This window comes from Esox lucius, chromosome 3 (genome assembly GCF_011004845.1).
Source record: "Esox lucius isolate fEsoLuc1 chromosome 3, fEsoLuc1.pri, whole genome shotgun sequence".
NCBI classification, from domain to species: domain Eukaryota; kingdom Metazoa; phylum Chordata; class Actinopteri; order Esociformes; family Esocidae; genus Esox; species Esox lucius.
In genome coordinates this window covers 6,301,152-6,315,578 of record NC_047571.1, presented here as the reverse complement: position 1 = coordinate 6,315,578, position 14,427 = coordinate 6,301,152, and the positions used below count along the sequence as shown (strand labels likewise).

Genomic DNA, 14,427 nt, shown 5'->3' with positions numbered 1-14,427 from the left:
AACAGCTGGAAGGCCAGAAGTCCTTTTAAAAGTGCCCAGAAGGAACTCAATCTACATTCACATTCCCTTATATCAGAATGCCACACAAGATGGGGTTCCAGACCGAAGATGATCAGCTGGATACTAGAGCAGAAGGCTGTAACTCAGGTCATGTCATAGGACAAGAAGACACGGCATCTAATTCTAACCTTGCAAAATATGGATGTCCTGGAATCTGTCAGTAAGTCAGTGGGCCCACTGCTGAACTTCACAGATGCACTCTCAGGAGAAGACTATGTTAGTGTCTCATATGTGAAACCAGTTCTTCACCTCTTCAACACTTCAGTGCTGCTAATACAAGAGGGAGACACAGACTTGACCAAAACCTTAAACTGAGATGTTGCACTACATCAACAAGAAATATAGAGATTAAGCTACTCAGAAGCTGCTAGATGCGGCTTCTTGTTTGGACCCCCGGTTCAAGATGGACTTCATCAGTGAAGACAACAAGCCCCAAGTCAAGGCCCGATTGGCATCAGAAAGGATGGAATGCCAGGAGGAGACATCAAGCATCAGCACTGAAGTGGAGCCTGAAGTTGCTGATACATCCCAGGCAAAGAAAGCCAAGAAGTCCTTGGGATGTTTCTTTAAACAGAGCAGAGCTGCAGCAAATGGTGATTCCTGACCCACAAGGATGCTGTGTAAGCAGAATTAAACAACTACCTGCTAACACCTTCCATAGACAAAGAGGAAGATCCACTTGCATGGTGGAAAACACAGAGTAAGCTTTCCACATCTCGCCAAGCTTGCCTGCAAGTATCTATCCATTCCTGCTATAAGTTCCCCTTCAGAGAGGCTTTTCGGTGGCAACATTGCCAACGGTCATGTCTCGAGCCTGTAATGGTGAATAGACTGGTATTCTTGGCCAATAACCTTCAAGTTTGAGTGAGCAATGTATACATGCTTAAAGTCAAGTTATTACATTTGAATAGAATTTAGATTCACTATATTATTCTTCAGTAGTGAGAAAGACATTCATTTATTTTACTAGGTACTCTGTTTAGAAAGAAACAGTATTTCTTTCAGTTGAAAAGTTAAATTTAATCGGCATTTATCTAGCCATGATGATCAACACTGTTTTCCTTTGGCACTGTTGCTAATAAAAGACAAAAACAAAAGTTTCTAAAATACAAAGGTTCTGTATTGATATTGTATTGTTATTCATGTTAAGTTCATTTGTATTTATTAGTTAGATTTTGCTTTTATTATTATAATGCTTTTTCTTGAGCCACTCCTTTGTTGCCTTTGCCATGTGTTTTGGGTAATTGTCATGCTGGATTACCCATCCCAACCCATTTTCAATGCCCTGGCTGAGGGAAGGAGGTTCTCACCCAAGCTTTGACGGTACATGGCCCGTCCACAGTCCCTTTGATGCGGTCAAGGTGTCTTGTCCTCTTAGCAGAAAAACACCCCCAAAGCATAATGTTTCCACCTCTATGTTTGACGGTGGGGATGGTGTTCTTGGGGTCATAGGCAGCATTCCTCCTCCTCTTCCAAACACGGTGAGTTGAGTTGATGCCAAATAACTCTGTTTTGGTCTCATCTGACCACAACACTTTCACCCAGTTCTCCTCTGAATCATTCAGATGTTCATTGGCAAACTTCAGAAGGGCCTGTACATGTGCTTTCTTGAGCAGGGGGACATTGCGGGCGCTGCAGGATTTCAGTCCTTCACGGCGTAGTGTGTTACCAATTGTTTCTGGGTGACTATGGTCCCAGCTGCCTTGAGATCATTGACAAGATCCTCCCGTGTAGTTCTGGGCTGATTCCTCACCGTTCTCATGATCATTGCAACTCCACGAGTGGAGATCTTGCATGGAGCTCCAAACCGAGGGATATTGACAGTTCTTTTGTGTTTCTTCCATTTGCGAATAATCGCACCAAGTGTTGTCACCTTCTCACCAAGCTGCTTGGCGATGGTCTTGTAGCCCATTCCAACCTTGTGTAGGTCTACAATCTTGTCCCTGACATCCTTGGACAGCTCTTTGGGCTTGGCCATGGTGGAGAGTTTGGAATCTGATTGATTGCTTCTGTGGACAGGTGTCTTTTATACAGGTTACAAACTGAGATTAGGAGTACTCCCTTTAAGAGTGTGCTCCTAATCTCAGCTCAATAACTGTATAAAAGACACCTGGGAGCCAGAAATCTTTCTGATTGAGAGGGGATCAAATACTTATTTCACTCATTGAAATGCAAATCAATTTATAACATTTTTGACATGCGTTTTTTTGTTGTTATTCTGTCTCTCACTGTACAAATAAACCTACCAATAAAATTATAGACTGATAATTTCTTTGTCAGTGGCCAAACATACAAAATAAGCAGGGGATACATTTTTTTCCCTCACTGTAATATCATGAATAGATTCAGAGAATCCGGAAAAATCACTGTACGCACAAGGGACAAGGCCAATATTAGATGGCCATGATCTTCAGACCTGTTTTCTTGTCTGACACATCAACATTAAAAAAATATTTTTGGAAATCATGGACGCCGCATTCACCAGGCTAAAAAGGAAAGGGACCACCCAGCTTGATTTCAGCGCACAGTTCAAAAGCCAACATCCGTGATGATATGGGGGTGCATTAGTGCACATGGCATGGGTGACTTGCACATCTGTAAAGGCACCATTAATCCTGAACAATATACACAGGTTTCGGTGCAACATATCCTGCCATCCAGACAAGGATTTTTCAAGGACGGTCTTGCTTATTTCAACAAGACAATGCAAAACTACAAAAGCATGACTCCATAGTAAAAGAGTCTGGATGCTAAACTGGCTTGCCTGCAGTCTAGACCTGTCACACATTGAAAATATTTGGTTCATTATGAAATGAAGAAATGACAAAGGAGGCCCAGAACTGTTGAGCAGCTGAAATCCAATATTAAGCAAATATGGGAATGCATTTCATTTTCAAAACTACAGCAGTTGGTCTCCTCAGTTCCCAAAATGTATTTTGTTAAAAGAAAAGGTGATGCAATACATTGGTAAACATGTCCCTGTCCCAACCTTTTTGAAATGTGATCTATTAGCTATTTTCAATTAAATATAGGGATAAATGATTTGCACAAAAGCATCCCAACTTTTTTGGAAACAGGGTTGTAAATTAATGGCCTGTGGTCGTCAATATCTTTATGGAGCATTCTATTTTGCAGGATCTTTTGCAAAGGTCAAGGGCAGGAATATTCCTGATCTGCAGAGGACGTGGGGCTAATTTGCCAAAGTGCCCATGCCTTGATTTAATGTAGCTCTCTATTGCTACCATATAACATGTATTGACCTTGAATTCTGTCCATGTGGCAGTAGTGTCTTTATAGGTAAAACAGGGCCAGTATTACATGGCCCATTTATTCACTATTCCTCTCTTTCTGTTTTCAGAGGAAATTAAAGAAGAAACAAAGAAGCTGAGGTAGGTTCATAGTGTTGTGTGTACGTGTGAAACCATCAGAGTCAGTCACCTGTTTGGTTGGCAAGCCCGATGGGTCACTAATAATTTCTGCACATCTTTTAATGTTTATTCAGAGTAGATATCAGTGGCAGATTTTTAGGAAAATATAGTTTAGTCACAAACTGAGGTAGATTTGACAAATTATTCTGCAATTTTCTTCAAGTAAATATTTTTGTAAAATTAATTTTTGGACAGTTGAAAATAGTCATTGTGTATAGAGCTGTGTGTTTGTTTAATTTTGCAATCAATGGTTTTTGTTTGGCATATATTTAAAAGTGAAAATTGCTATCTACATGTCATTTTCTGACTATGAGATTGTCCATACAGGAAATTGATTGCCATTTGAGACACCATCACTCCAGCTCAAAAGTCTGAGTGGTGAATTATTCCTGAGGGTTAAAAACAACCCACTCCTCTGAATATATGGAGTAAAACAAAAGGCACTGTGGGGAAATGAATGCCACAGGAGGCTGACATAATATGCAATCATAGTTGATTTAAAAAATGACCTTGCTAATCTGCTCCGTAGCCAGGCTAATTGAAGTGTGTTGACAAACAGGCTGATCTTTGCAGCGATGGTCGACACCCCAATTTGCTAATTCAACATTCTTGTCAAGGGTACAGTTCCCCTGATGGATTTAAAGCACCAGATTGATGGAAGCATTTCCTTTAGGGAGTTTCCACTGTTGTCAATTTGGAAGATCTGTACAAAGGGCACTCTTCAGAGATGGGTCGAGAACTAGAATGTGGCCCTGTCTTGCTACTAACCTTTCTCTGTAGCCTGAACGTACATCCACATCCAGCTGCCTAGCTGAATTAATCACAAACCACCTGATATCTACCGTGACCTCAGGAGTGTCCCTGCACTAGCTACTTCCACCGGGGAACGTTGGCCTCGCTGAGGCCACATCTCTCCCAGGGACAAACGTCTCCTGTCAGATGGTCTAACAAACATGACGCAATGTTCGTTTCATCTAGCTGAAGCGATCACCATTTGGTTTGCGATACTTTTGTTTCTTCCTCAGTTCCCCCTCTGGGGATGACCAGTCCGACTGCTGTGCCCTACCGCCCATCAAGTCCAAAGGTACCGTCATAGAAGCGGACAAGTATTTCCTGCCTTTCGAATTAGCCTGCCAGTCCAAATGTCCCCGCATCGTTATCACATCTTTAGATTGTTTACAGGTTAGTATGTTCCACACACACACAAGTTTGTACAGCTACCCTCATGGGGACCAGAAAATAGAAATTGCATGCTCCCTTGCCTAACCCTTAATCCTAACCCTAAAACTAACCCTAATCTTAACCTAACCCTAATATAACCTTAACCTCAATAAAGTATGACCCTAAACCCTGACTTTTGCCTCATGGGGACCGGCAAAAGGTCCCAATGAGTCCAATTTCTTCTGGTTTTACTACACTCATTGGGACATTCGGTCCCCATGAGTTCAGTAAGACTTAACCCACACACACACACACACCCCCACACAGATATGGCTTCAGTAAACAAATGCAAATGACATGGTCAACTCAACAGACTTAATTGTAAATGTTGTCTCACACACTGAATTGCATGTTCAACGTCACTTTCTTCAATCCAGAAACTCATCGCTTATGGCCACCTCACCGGGAACGCTCCAGACAACACTACACCTGGGAAAAGGCTGATCGATCGAATCATTGAGACCATCTGTGGCTGCTTTCAAGGCCCCCAGACGGACGAAGGGGTTCAGCTGCAGATTATTAAGGTATATATTGTCCCATCGCCCCTGTGTCCCCTCTTCTCCTGGCGCCGTAGAAATAAAACGAGCAGAACGGGTGTCCCCTTCCAAGTCGCCGATGCCGTGATGGGTCCGTGGTCAGCCAATTTGAGTGTAGTAATTTTCCTCTGGGTGCTGCCCCCCCTGGTAGGCCTTGCTGACAGCGGTGACCTCCCAGCACATTGAGATCCACGAGGGCACGGTTCTGCAGGCCGTCAGGACATGCTACAACATCTACCTGGCCAGCAAGAACCTCATCAACCAGACCACGGCCAAGGCCACCCTCACTCAGATGCTCAATGTCATCTTCGCCCGCATGGAGAATCAAGTGGTAAGCCGTTGCTCAATTCAGTTTCATTCCAATGGCTTTATCGGCATGATGTCCCGATGTGCATATGGCCAAACGGGTGCTTTAATTACATCGGTGAGTTTAAATATTAATATGACTGAAATAGTAATAATCGATATTGTCAAGGGGCACTCTAATAGGGTTGTAGGGGGGAGTAAATATAAAATGGACAACGGCATCGAGAATATGACGAGGCACTGTCTATCTCTTAGCTTTATCCTTCATTCATTCTCTGTGAGTCATATGTGGGACATGCATATATACAGAATTACTAGAACAGAAATCCTCATTCAAGTTTGTGCCATGGTGATTGGACTGGCAGACAAAGTGAATGTTTCTATGAGAGTTCCAGTCAAATTGCAGTGCCCGCCTGTCTAGTACTTCTATTTCTATGACATCAGTTGGAAAATAAGATGTATCCTAATGATTTGAATTTTTAAAGTTCATTTTAACCCTTCAACGATATCTAGCATTCAAATCGCAGGATAAGTTGGTCTGGGTCGTCCAGAAAGCAAGCGCGTCAGGTAAAGGTTGTAGCAGGGAAGTGCGCTGTGTGACTCTGCTCGGTGATGTGATATTGGCTGATGATATTGGGACTCTACTCTGGTTTTGCGTGTGCATCTTTGCATGACTTGTCACTCTGCTAGCTTTGCCATGCAGGGTTTTCTGTCCAGTGAAAACTTGCTGGTCTGCCTATAAGCTTGGCTGCCCATCTGACGATAAACCAGTCCTGTGCAAGATCACTGGCACTATGGAGATGAGGTGCCGTGTAGCCTTCCCCTCAAAAAAGTTGCAATGGTGTTGTTTGCATTGTCCTGCCCTGAATGCCTTGGCCTTTGACTTGCAGCCAGCTAAGTTCAAACAAATGGGTATCATCATGTCAACTAAAGCACAAAAATTAAGTCTGTAATCAAGAATGCTGCATTGATTCTCATGTATGAGTTCAAGAAACAGGTTCATAGTGATGCATTTTCTTTTATTGTCAGAATACCCAAGAAATACCATAATAGAAAATGTCATGATGCCCCGTGTTGTAGTGGACATGTGCTTGGCTTGACTTTGCATGGTCCAAAAGTTGTTTGGCCTATGGTGTTGTTTTGTACCATCAACAGAAAAAAACATTGGTTTGTGTCCTTGTGTCTCCAGCTCCAGGAGGCCAGACAGATGGAGAAGGAGCGTCTGAGACAGCAGCACCTGCAGCAGTCGCCGGTCAGCCAGTCAAGTCAGGAGCCTCCGGTGTCCCCTCACCAGAACCAGGAGACCCCCGCCTCGCCTCATCAGGACCAGGAGACCCCCGCCTCGCCTCATCAGGACCAGGAGACCCCCGCCTCGCCTCATCAGGACCAGGAGACACCCGCCTCGCCTCATCAGAACCAGGAGACCCCTGCCTCGCCTCATCAGAAACCCCCTGCCTCTCCTCTTTGCAGGCAGCACGCCTCCTCGCCACAGACCCCTACTTCCCCTCACCTGGAGCCCTGCGCCTCACCTGAACATGAGCAGTGCACCCCCTCACACCTACCTCGGAGGGAGGCCACCCGGGTGCGTGAGCCGAACGCCCTCGAGGACCCGGAGGCAGAGAACGGCTCAGTGTTCTGCAGCGCTGAGAACGATCAGACTGAAGCAGACCAAGCTACTGCAGCTGCTGCCAAAGGTACGTCTCTGTCTTTCTCCTCTCTCAATTCAATTCATACCGGTTTGTTGACCTGAGAGGAACATTACCATATTTCCGTGGCATACTTTGGGAATAACAAAGTACTAATAATAGAGTTCTTTGATGGATACCTTTAAATTTACTGTATAACATTACTTTAATAATAGTTTTCTTTGGAAATAAATGTTAATTTACAATGTAACATTCTTGGTCAAATATGTCTCTGTATTGTCAACAGGACAATCAGTAGTACAATAATGAAATAACTGACAAAACTTTCTCGACAAATACTTCAAAGATTTCATTCATCAAAGAAAACTTAGCAAATTGAATAGAGAACTGTAAAGAATGCTGTCTTCTTAAAATGTCAGCTTAGAAATGTGACCAGAAAAGAGATCCTACATGCATTATCTATAAATTGTGGAGAAACCGTTGTCTTAACAAAGGGATGCTAGTACGCAGCTTTGAAACCAGTCTTTGAAACGTAAAAAAAAAAAATCACTAATTGTTTTATACAGGGTTTATATAATAAGAAATCCTGAAATGCAGCTCCATCTCAGGTTCTGCTTTGGTGCACTGACGGCACAGCTGTTCCTCCACCGGGACACGTTTTCCCGTGCCTGCCCTTCTCGTGGGCAAGGCTGTGCTCACTAGGGATTCCTCAAAAATTCCTCAAAAATGACTAAAAAATAACTATTCAAACATCTGGTTGCACATGCGCTTTTTGTCAATGACGCGCATTACTTCAATAACAGGACAAATTAATACAAAGAGACATAAATAGACTACCTATACAAGTAGTTAAGTTTAAACATATTTGACAACGTATTACCTACACAAAAACAAGTAAATCAAATGATGACCAAGACCGCAGACCTCACACCTGCTCGCTCAAGCACTTTCTATCTCTCGCCCTCACGCTCTCTGCGCAATATTGGTTTAAAATGAACAACAATAAACACATTTTGAATGCTGATCAAGAGTTTTGTGCAAGCAATATAAGGTTGCGACTATTGTCCCAAATATAGCAGGCTTCATTCAGTGATTGAAACAAATATTAACATTAATTGAAGTTTCACAGTTGTAGAGTATCCAGTAGAAGTAGACAAATATCTTTCAAACTAACCTTTGTTGAGCTGTAATGAAGACAGATTCAGCAACTGCATGGCCTATTTCTCGCTTAAAATGTTTTCAGAAACACGTTTCAGTGAACTATTTTTGTAAAATACGAGATCGTATTCTCAACGAGCCGCCATGCCACTTTTGAAATTCTCAAGTAGCCAGACCCACATCACGCGTTCATCCAATCAGCTGCTGGTCAGGGTCGTGGAGCATCAACCATGGCTGTATGACGTCGCGACACCACGCTTCAGTTGTGTCGGACATATGGATCTGTACCGTCGCCCACTCGCAAAGCAGACAGCCAGACAACCTCTGCTACCGCGAATGCTTTTTCCACATTTTTTCTTTTTTATTCTAATATTAATTTTCACCTTCGAAATTCGTTTTTTAAAAACTATTCGAATATATTCGAATTTAGAATATTCTTTGACAGCCCTAGTGCTCACTGAGCCTGTGATTCAAATGTTTGCAGAGATGTGTCTTTTCTAAAAATCTTGTGTTTCAAATCAGCTTTATTTATTTAGGTCCTGGCCTTGTCCGTTCTCAACTGCTGTCCAGCAGTATGGTCATTTGTGGGAAAGAAGGTACTAGCAAATCTACAGCTCTAAACAAAGCAGCATACAGTGCCCTTGACTGCAAAGCCAGCATTATCCGGCATTATCATTATGCTTGCATCTTTCCTGTTTGTTTCCTGTCCTTTGATCATCATTTGTTTGATGTCATTAAAACTTGATTGGTGTCCACCTGTGGCAGATTCAATTGATTTGATGTGATTTAGAAAGGCCTGTCTTTGTTAGGTCCCACACGTCAACACTGCGTGTCAGACCTTTAAAATATCTCAACAGACATTTGGAGTATATACCAGAAAGACAACGGTCTCTGTAGCATTCCATCAATCTGGTCTTCATGGTGGAATAGATAGACTGAAACCACACCTAAATCAAAGGCGTATGACATGCTGTCTGAAGGACTCAGAAAGCATGACGAGAAATATTCTCCCTATCCATTCTGATAGAGTTAAGAGGATCTGCAAAGACTGATACAACAAACTGTCCAAATCTGGGTGTTCGTTGCTGGTAGATGCATACCCAAGAAGACTCAAAGCTGTGATCGCTGCCAAAGCGATTTTTCAATAAATTGGCATGAAGTTGGAAAACCATGTCTTCACTTTATCATTTTGCGTTATGGTGTGTAGATTGATGGCACAAAGGCACTGTGTATGTGTGGGCGTTTCTCTCAAAAATGCGTGTTTTAAAGATAGTTGCTGCGCCATACTGTCAGTTTAGGGTCAGGTACTGCAGCAGTTTGCTTTTCTGTTGTTGGTGTTTCCCAATGCGTAATGTAGTCTTGTTTTGACTATGCTGTGAGTTATTGTGATCGATTGGATGTTCTGACCCCAAGGCTTTAGCGGGTTTTATAGAACATTTGGATGATGGGATTTGTAGCAGAAATGTTGGCATTGCATAGTTTGATAATCATATGGTGAGGGTGAGAATGTTTTTGAGAAGTTTACAAAACTTAAGGGCAAAAATATTGAATTGATGTAATCTTTTTATTATTATTATTATTAATGGATATGCCAGATCTGCCCTTGATATATTGTGTGTAGTTTTCCTCTGAGCATGTTGGAGAAATGGATGGAATTCTGCATTAGTTGACACACGACTATTTAAAGCACTTTTTAATAGGTATTTCAATATTTGTTTTTAAAATTGCAGTGCTTTATTAAGGTGTCCAGACTCCCTCTGTCCCTCTCGCCTTTTCTCATTCTTCCCCTCTTTTTCTCTTGCTCTCTAATGTTTTTATGTGTACGTCTCTCAGGAAATCCGTCAAGCTTAGTCAGTGTATTTGAATAGCCATGCTTCCCACATACCTTCTCTATCACTAGCCTAGCATCCTTGTGTGTGAATCCATGTGTCTGAGGTCAGCTGTTCTGTTGAGGGAATGTGGTAATAAAGCTTTCAGCCGAAGTCAAGGGCAACCTCCCACATGTCACCCTATTCCGTTTATGGTCCTGTACTTATGGCCCTGGTATGGTGCATTGTCTCAATATGGCGTCTAATCTAGATTTCTGATCCCAGACAGTTAAAACTAAAGCAGAGGTCCTTTATTGGTATTCGTAATGAACTGGTCTTCTGAGACCATGGCAGTTTAATGTGTTTTGTAGCTGTAGCGTGGTAACAGTGGCAGTGGGATCAATTAAACTGTTATTTCCTTTCAATCCCCAGGACATTTTCCTGTAAATGATGCTTTTAAAATAATTGCGCTGGACCTCAATCCATGCTAATCTGACTACAGAAAGTAAGCATATTCCCAACTCTCTAGGTTTGTCCCAGCATGATGCTGAAGGGCCTGGTGAGGAAGTTTCAGTTGACTATGAGGAGGAAACTCAGGAGGTTGTCCAAACCATACTGCAGGAAGTTGTCAACACAGTGGTTGGAGGTAATGGGCCATTTTCTTCACCTCTTCTACTTACATTTCTTCCTGCCTGTAACAGATTAGAGTCATTGTTGGACCTTATGTTGTATCGCAATAGAAGCCAAGGATAGTTTTTGTAACCCCTCTAAAAAAAGAGTCTAGCTCTGTTTTCGCTGAAGTGTGCTTGTGTCTGTGCAGAATGCAGGGAGAGTGTGTGCAGCACTACAGAGAGCATAGATGATACGCCGGTCCCAGTGGTGCTGGAAGAGGAGGGTGGGCTGGGCAGCGACACCGAGAACGTCCATGCCAACGGCATCCCTGGGACGCCCATATCCACGGGCTTCACGCCCTCCCTGACCGACGACCGGCTCTCACTCTCTTCCAACGACACTCAGGTGACTACCCATACTGCTCTACTACACTGAACAACATCTCTTCACCTCCAAATGCAGTGGGTATAGGGAGTAGGTTGCCATTATATAGGGAGTAGTTTGCCTTAATAGTCCCAGCTACTGTCTTTGTAGTACAACCGATTGATTCCAGGTCATAAAGTGGCATGGGTTTTTAATTGATTCATGAACGTTGAATCTGTATTACTTTTTGTGTTAAATTTTTTTTGTAGGAATCCGGAGCAACAAGTGGCTCCTCCCCTGTTGCTAAGTTCTCCCATATCCTCCAGAAGGATGCCTTTTTAGTGTTCCGCTCCCTCTGCAAGCTGTCCATGAAGCCACTGTCAGATGGCCCACCTGATCCTAAGTAAGCTCTCCTGTCTAACACCTCCGTTCTGTACATTACCTTGGAAATAATGGATGACGCAACACCACGGTTCTTTTAAGTAATGGACAAAACATACCACAGTACACAAATAACAACATAAGCAAACATTTACTATTAGAAATGACATGTTGTTTATTTATTAGTTCTAAAGTTCTGTATAACCAGAAAAGGAATCAGACAAGCCTAGTTCAGCCAGGCCGCAATTAGATGGGATGAACGTTGTTGTCCCTGGCAACAGAACGTTTATTAACGGAACTAAAGTGTACTCTTGTACAAAGATTACTGTACAGTAGATGGTCGTCCATATAAAAACAATTGAATAGCTAACCACTATGGTGTGAATTACAAGGAAATCAAAAGCATTGGCTGAATCTCAAATCCCATACTATGTATTACAAGTACGTACTTCACGGATGATTGTGAAGTACGTACTGTTTTGTGTGTTGTAAGTTAATATGCCAGTATTAGGACCGATTGGGACATACTACCTCGTCAGAAAATTGTGTCTCGTCCTTAGATCATTTTGTCTTGCATTAACATCACACCAAGTTTGAATATTTAGCTAGACACCATTAATAATTTTGCTAAACTGAATAACGTTTCTTAAGTTTACTTCCACCACAAATAGCATCAATGAACTATATGGCTTTTATTAGCCAGTAACAGGCTTACTAGTGTCTACTTACTATTGGGCTTGTTGTAAGAATTGAGCAATTGCTAGTGAGACTGAAGATTAACTTTACACTGTTTTTAGAAATCAGTGGTTGAAATAATGATCACCAGCGCTTGACAATTACTATTTTGCTCACCAGCCACTGTGGCTAGTGGTTTTCCAGAGTTACTAGCCACTCAGCATTTTCACTAGCCACCATTTTGCTGTTGAGGAATTACGTTTTATTTGATAAAATTTTACTGTGATGTGCTACATCGTAGCCTGTCTTGTTCACTGGTTCAGTCACTATTAGGCAAAGGTGGTACCCCACTCTACCAAACACCCCTCTGTGAAATACTTTATATAATGTGGCTACACTTTTGAAAAATACTATTATTTTTCAAAAAATACTATTAATCTGACCTGTTGTCCATGTCCACTTGAGCAGCTAATGCACACTACAATGTCCTCCCTAATATCAACCAAAATATGCAAGCAATATATTTATTCTTAACATAACCTAGAACTATTAACATGTTATTTAAAAATCAGCTTTATAATTAATCGCAGTCAATATTATTGACTTTATTTTTGTTATGCTAAGTTGTTAATATAGACTTGCATAAAAAAATGAAACAGAGCTGTATTTATTACAGCCTTGTCAAGTTTTCTCAAGTTTTGGATTAGATGTAGTTTGTGGTTATTAAGTTTTAATGGAATATTTTGACATGCTTGGGTGTAAAAGAAAACAACTAGGATCCACCTGTTTTCCCGACATTACTCATCTCCCGATGTCTGGACCCGTGTGGTCCTTCATGCAAGGTTGCCAGATTTCATTTACCATAAACTGTATTCTGCTGCAAACCAGCCCAAGCCCATGAAAAATACCCCAATTTGTAGGAAACATACCCCGTGTGGCAACACTCAATATGTAAAAAGTTTCCTCCTATCGTCAATTTAGCTGCAGTGTTTTGCTGGAATTTTGTATATGAGCTCAAAATCATGTTTTACCATGCCAACACACAGAGGCGGTGTGAGAATTTGGGAAGGCTGTTGCCTTTGAGCTTTGAAAGATATAGTTTAGAATGCCAACCGCCAAAGTGGCTAGTAAGAGTGATTGCGTTACACACCACAGCCAAATTCTACCCGTATTTGGCGGGTGCTAATGTCAAGCCCTGATGATCACATACCTGGTCGTCAAGGGGAGAGAGTAATTCAATTATTTATTGCAGTATTTGATAGTCTGTTGTTCATGATGTTACAGGCTCGGTACTCGATTTTAGACTTGAGCTCTTCTCACTCAATCTCATCTCTTCTCACTGTAATGCTGGTTACAAGCTGATATATACATTGAAGGGCTTGTCTACCTAGCAAAGATCAGGTTTCCAAGACAGTAAGCATATTCACCAATGACACATTTCTACAAGTAAATATTTGCTCATGTTGTTGTTTGTGCCTTTTTAAGCCTATAAATCGATCAAACTATTGCGCATGTGTAATATAAAGATAAGATTAACAATCAATTCTGCATAGTGATAAAACTGATGACTGGGTACCATCCATAAATATTGAACCGATCGAACAAACTATTTGATTGCGTCTTTTGCAACCTAAACATAAAAAAGCATAAATTCACTAATAAAACATGTAAATATAATATCATATATTTTGTACAGTATTTATAATATCATCAACAGTCTGATGAATTGTGCCATCCTGCTTTAGCTTGCGCTGTATTTTCATCCTCAGTCCCTAAATGGCTGGTATTCTGGTAGTTACCAGCCACAATAAATAACTGTCCATCTGTCACTGTAGGTCCCACGAGCTGCGTTCCAAGGTGCTCTCCCTCCAGCTTCTGCTGTCCATCCTCCAGAACGCCGGGCCTATCTTCAAAACTAACGAGATGTTCATCAACGCCATCAAGCAGTACCTGTGTGTGGCGCTGTCCAAGAACGGCGTTTCCTCCGTCCCTGAGGTGTTTGAGCTCTCGCTCTCCATCTTCCTCACCCTCCTCTCCCACTTCAAGACCCACCTCAAGATGCAAATTGAGGTACTGTTTGGCTTGCTTCCTTCAGAATGACCACCCTGCCCAAGATGACACCTTATTTTCCTTGTGATGCATCTGGATTAAGCTGTTACACTAAACAGGGAATAGGGTGACTTTTGGAACAAACCCATGAATGAATACACAATGCATATAACAGAACATTATT

At 41.9% G+C, this 14,427-nt stretch overlaps 1 protein-coding gene across 1 annotated transcript in view; it reads left to right on the top strand.

Annotated features, from left to right (window-relative positions):
* Positions 1-14,427, top strand: part of LOC105018391 (brefeldin A-inhibited guanine nucleotide-exchange protein 1) — a 32,764-nt gene that overhangs the window by 5,222 nt on the left and 13,115 nt on the right. Inside the window, exons 2-10 of the mRNA XM_010883770.5 lie at positions 3,419-3,449; positions 4,514-4,670; positions 5,087-5,233; positions 5,397-5,576; positions 6,741-7,245; positions 10,693-10,809; positions 10,984-11,180; positions 11,408-11,541; positions 14,030-14,264. Coding sequence (XP_010882072.2) covers positions 3,419-3,449; positions 4,514-4,670; positions 5,087-5,233; positions 5,397-5,576; positions 6,741-7,245; positions 10,693-10,809; positions 10,984-11,180; positions 11,408-11,541; positions 14,030-14,264 — 1,703 coding nt within the window. The remainder of the gene's footprint in view (positions 1-3,418; positions 3,450-4,513; positions 4,671-5,086; positions 5,234-5,396; positions 5,577-6,740; positions 7,246-10,692; positions 10,810-10,983; positions 11,181-11,407; positions 11,542-14,029; positions 14,265-14,427) is intronic.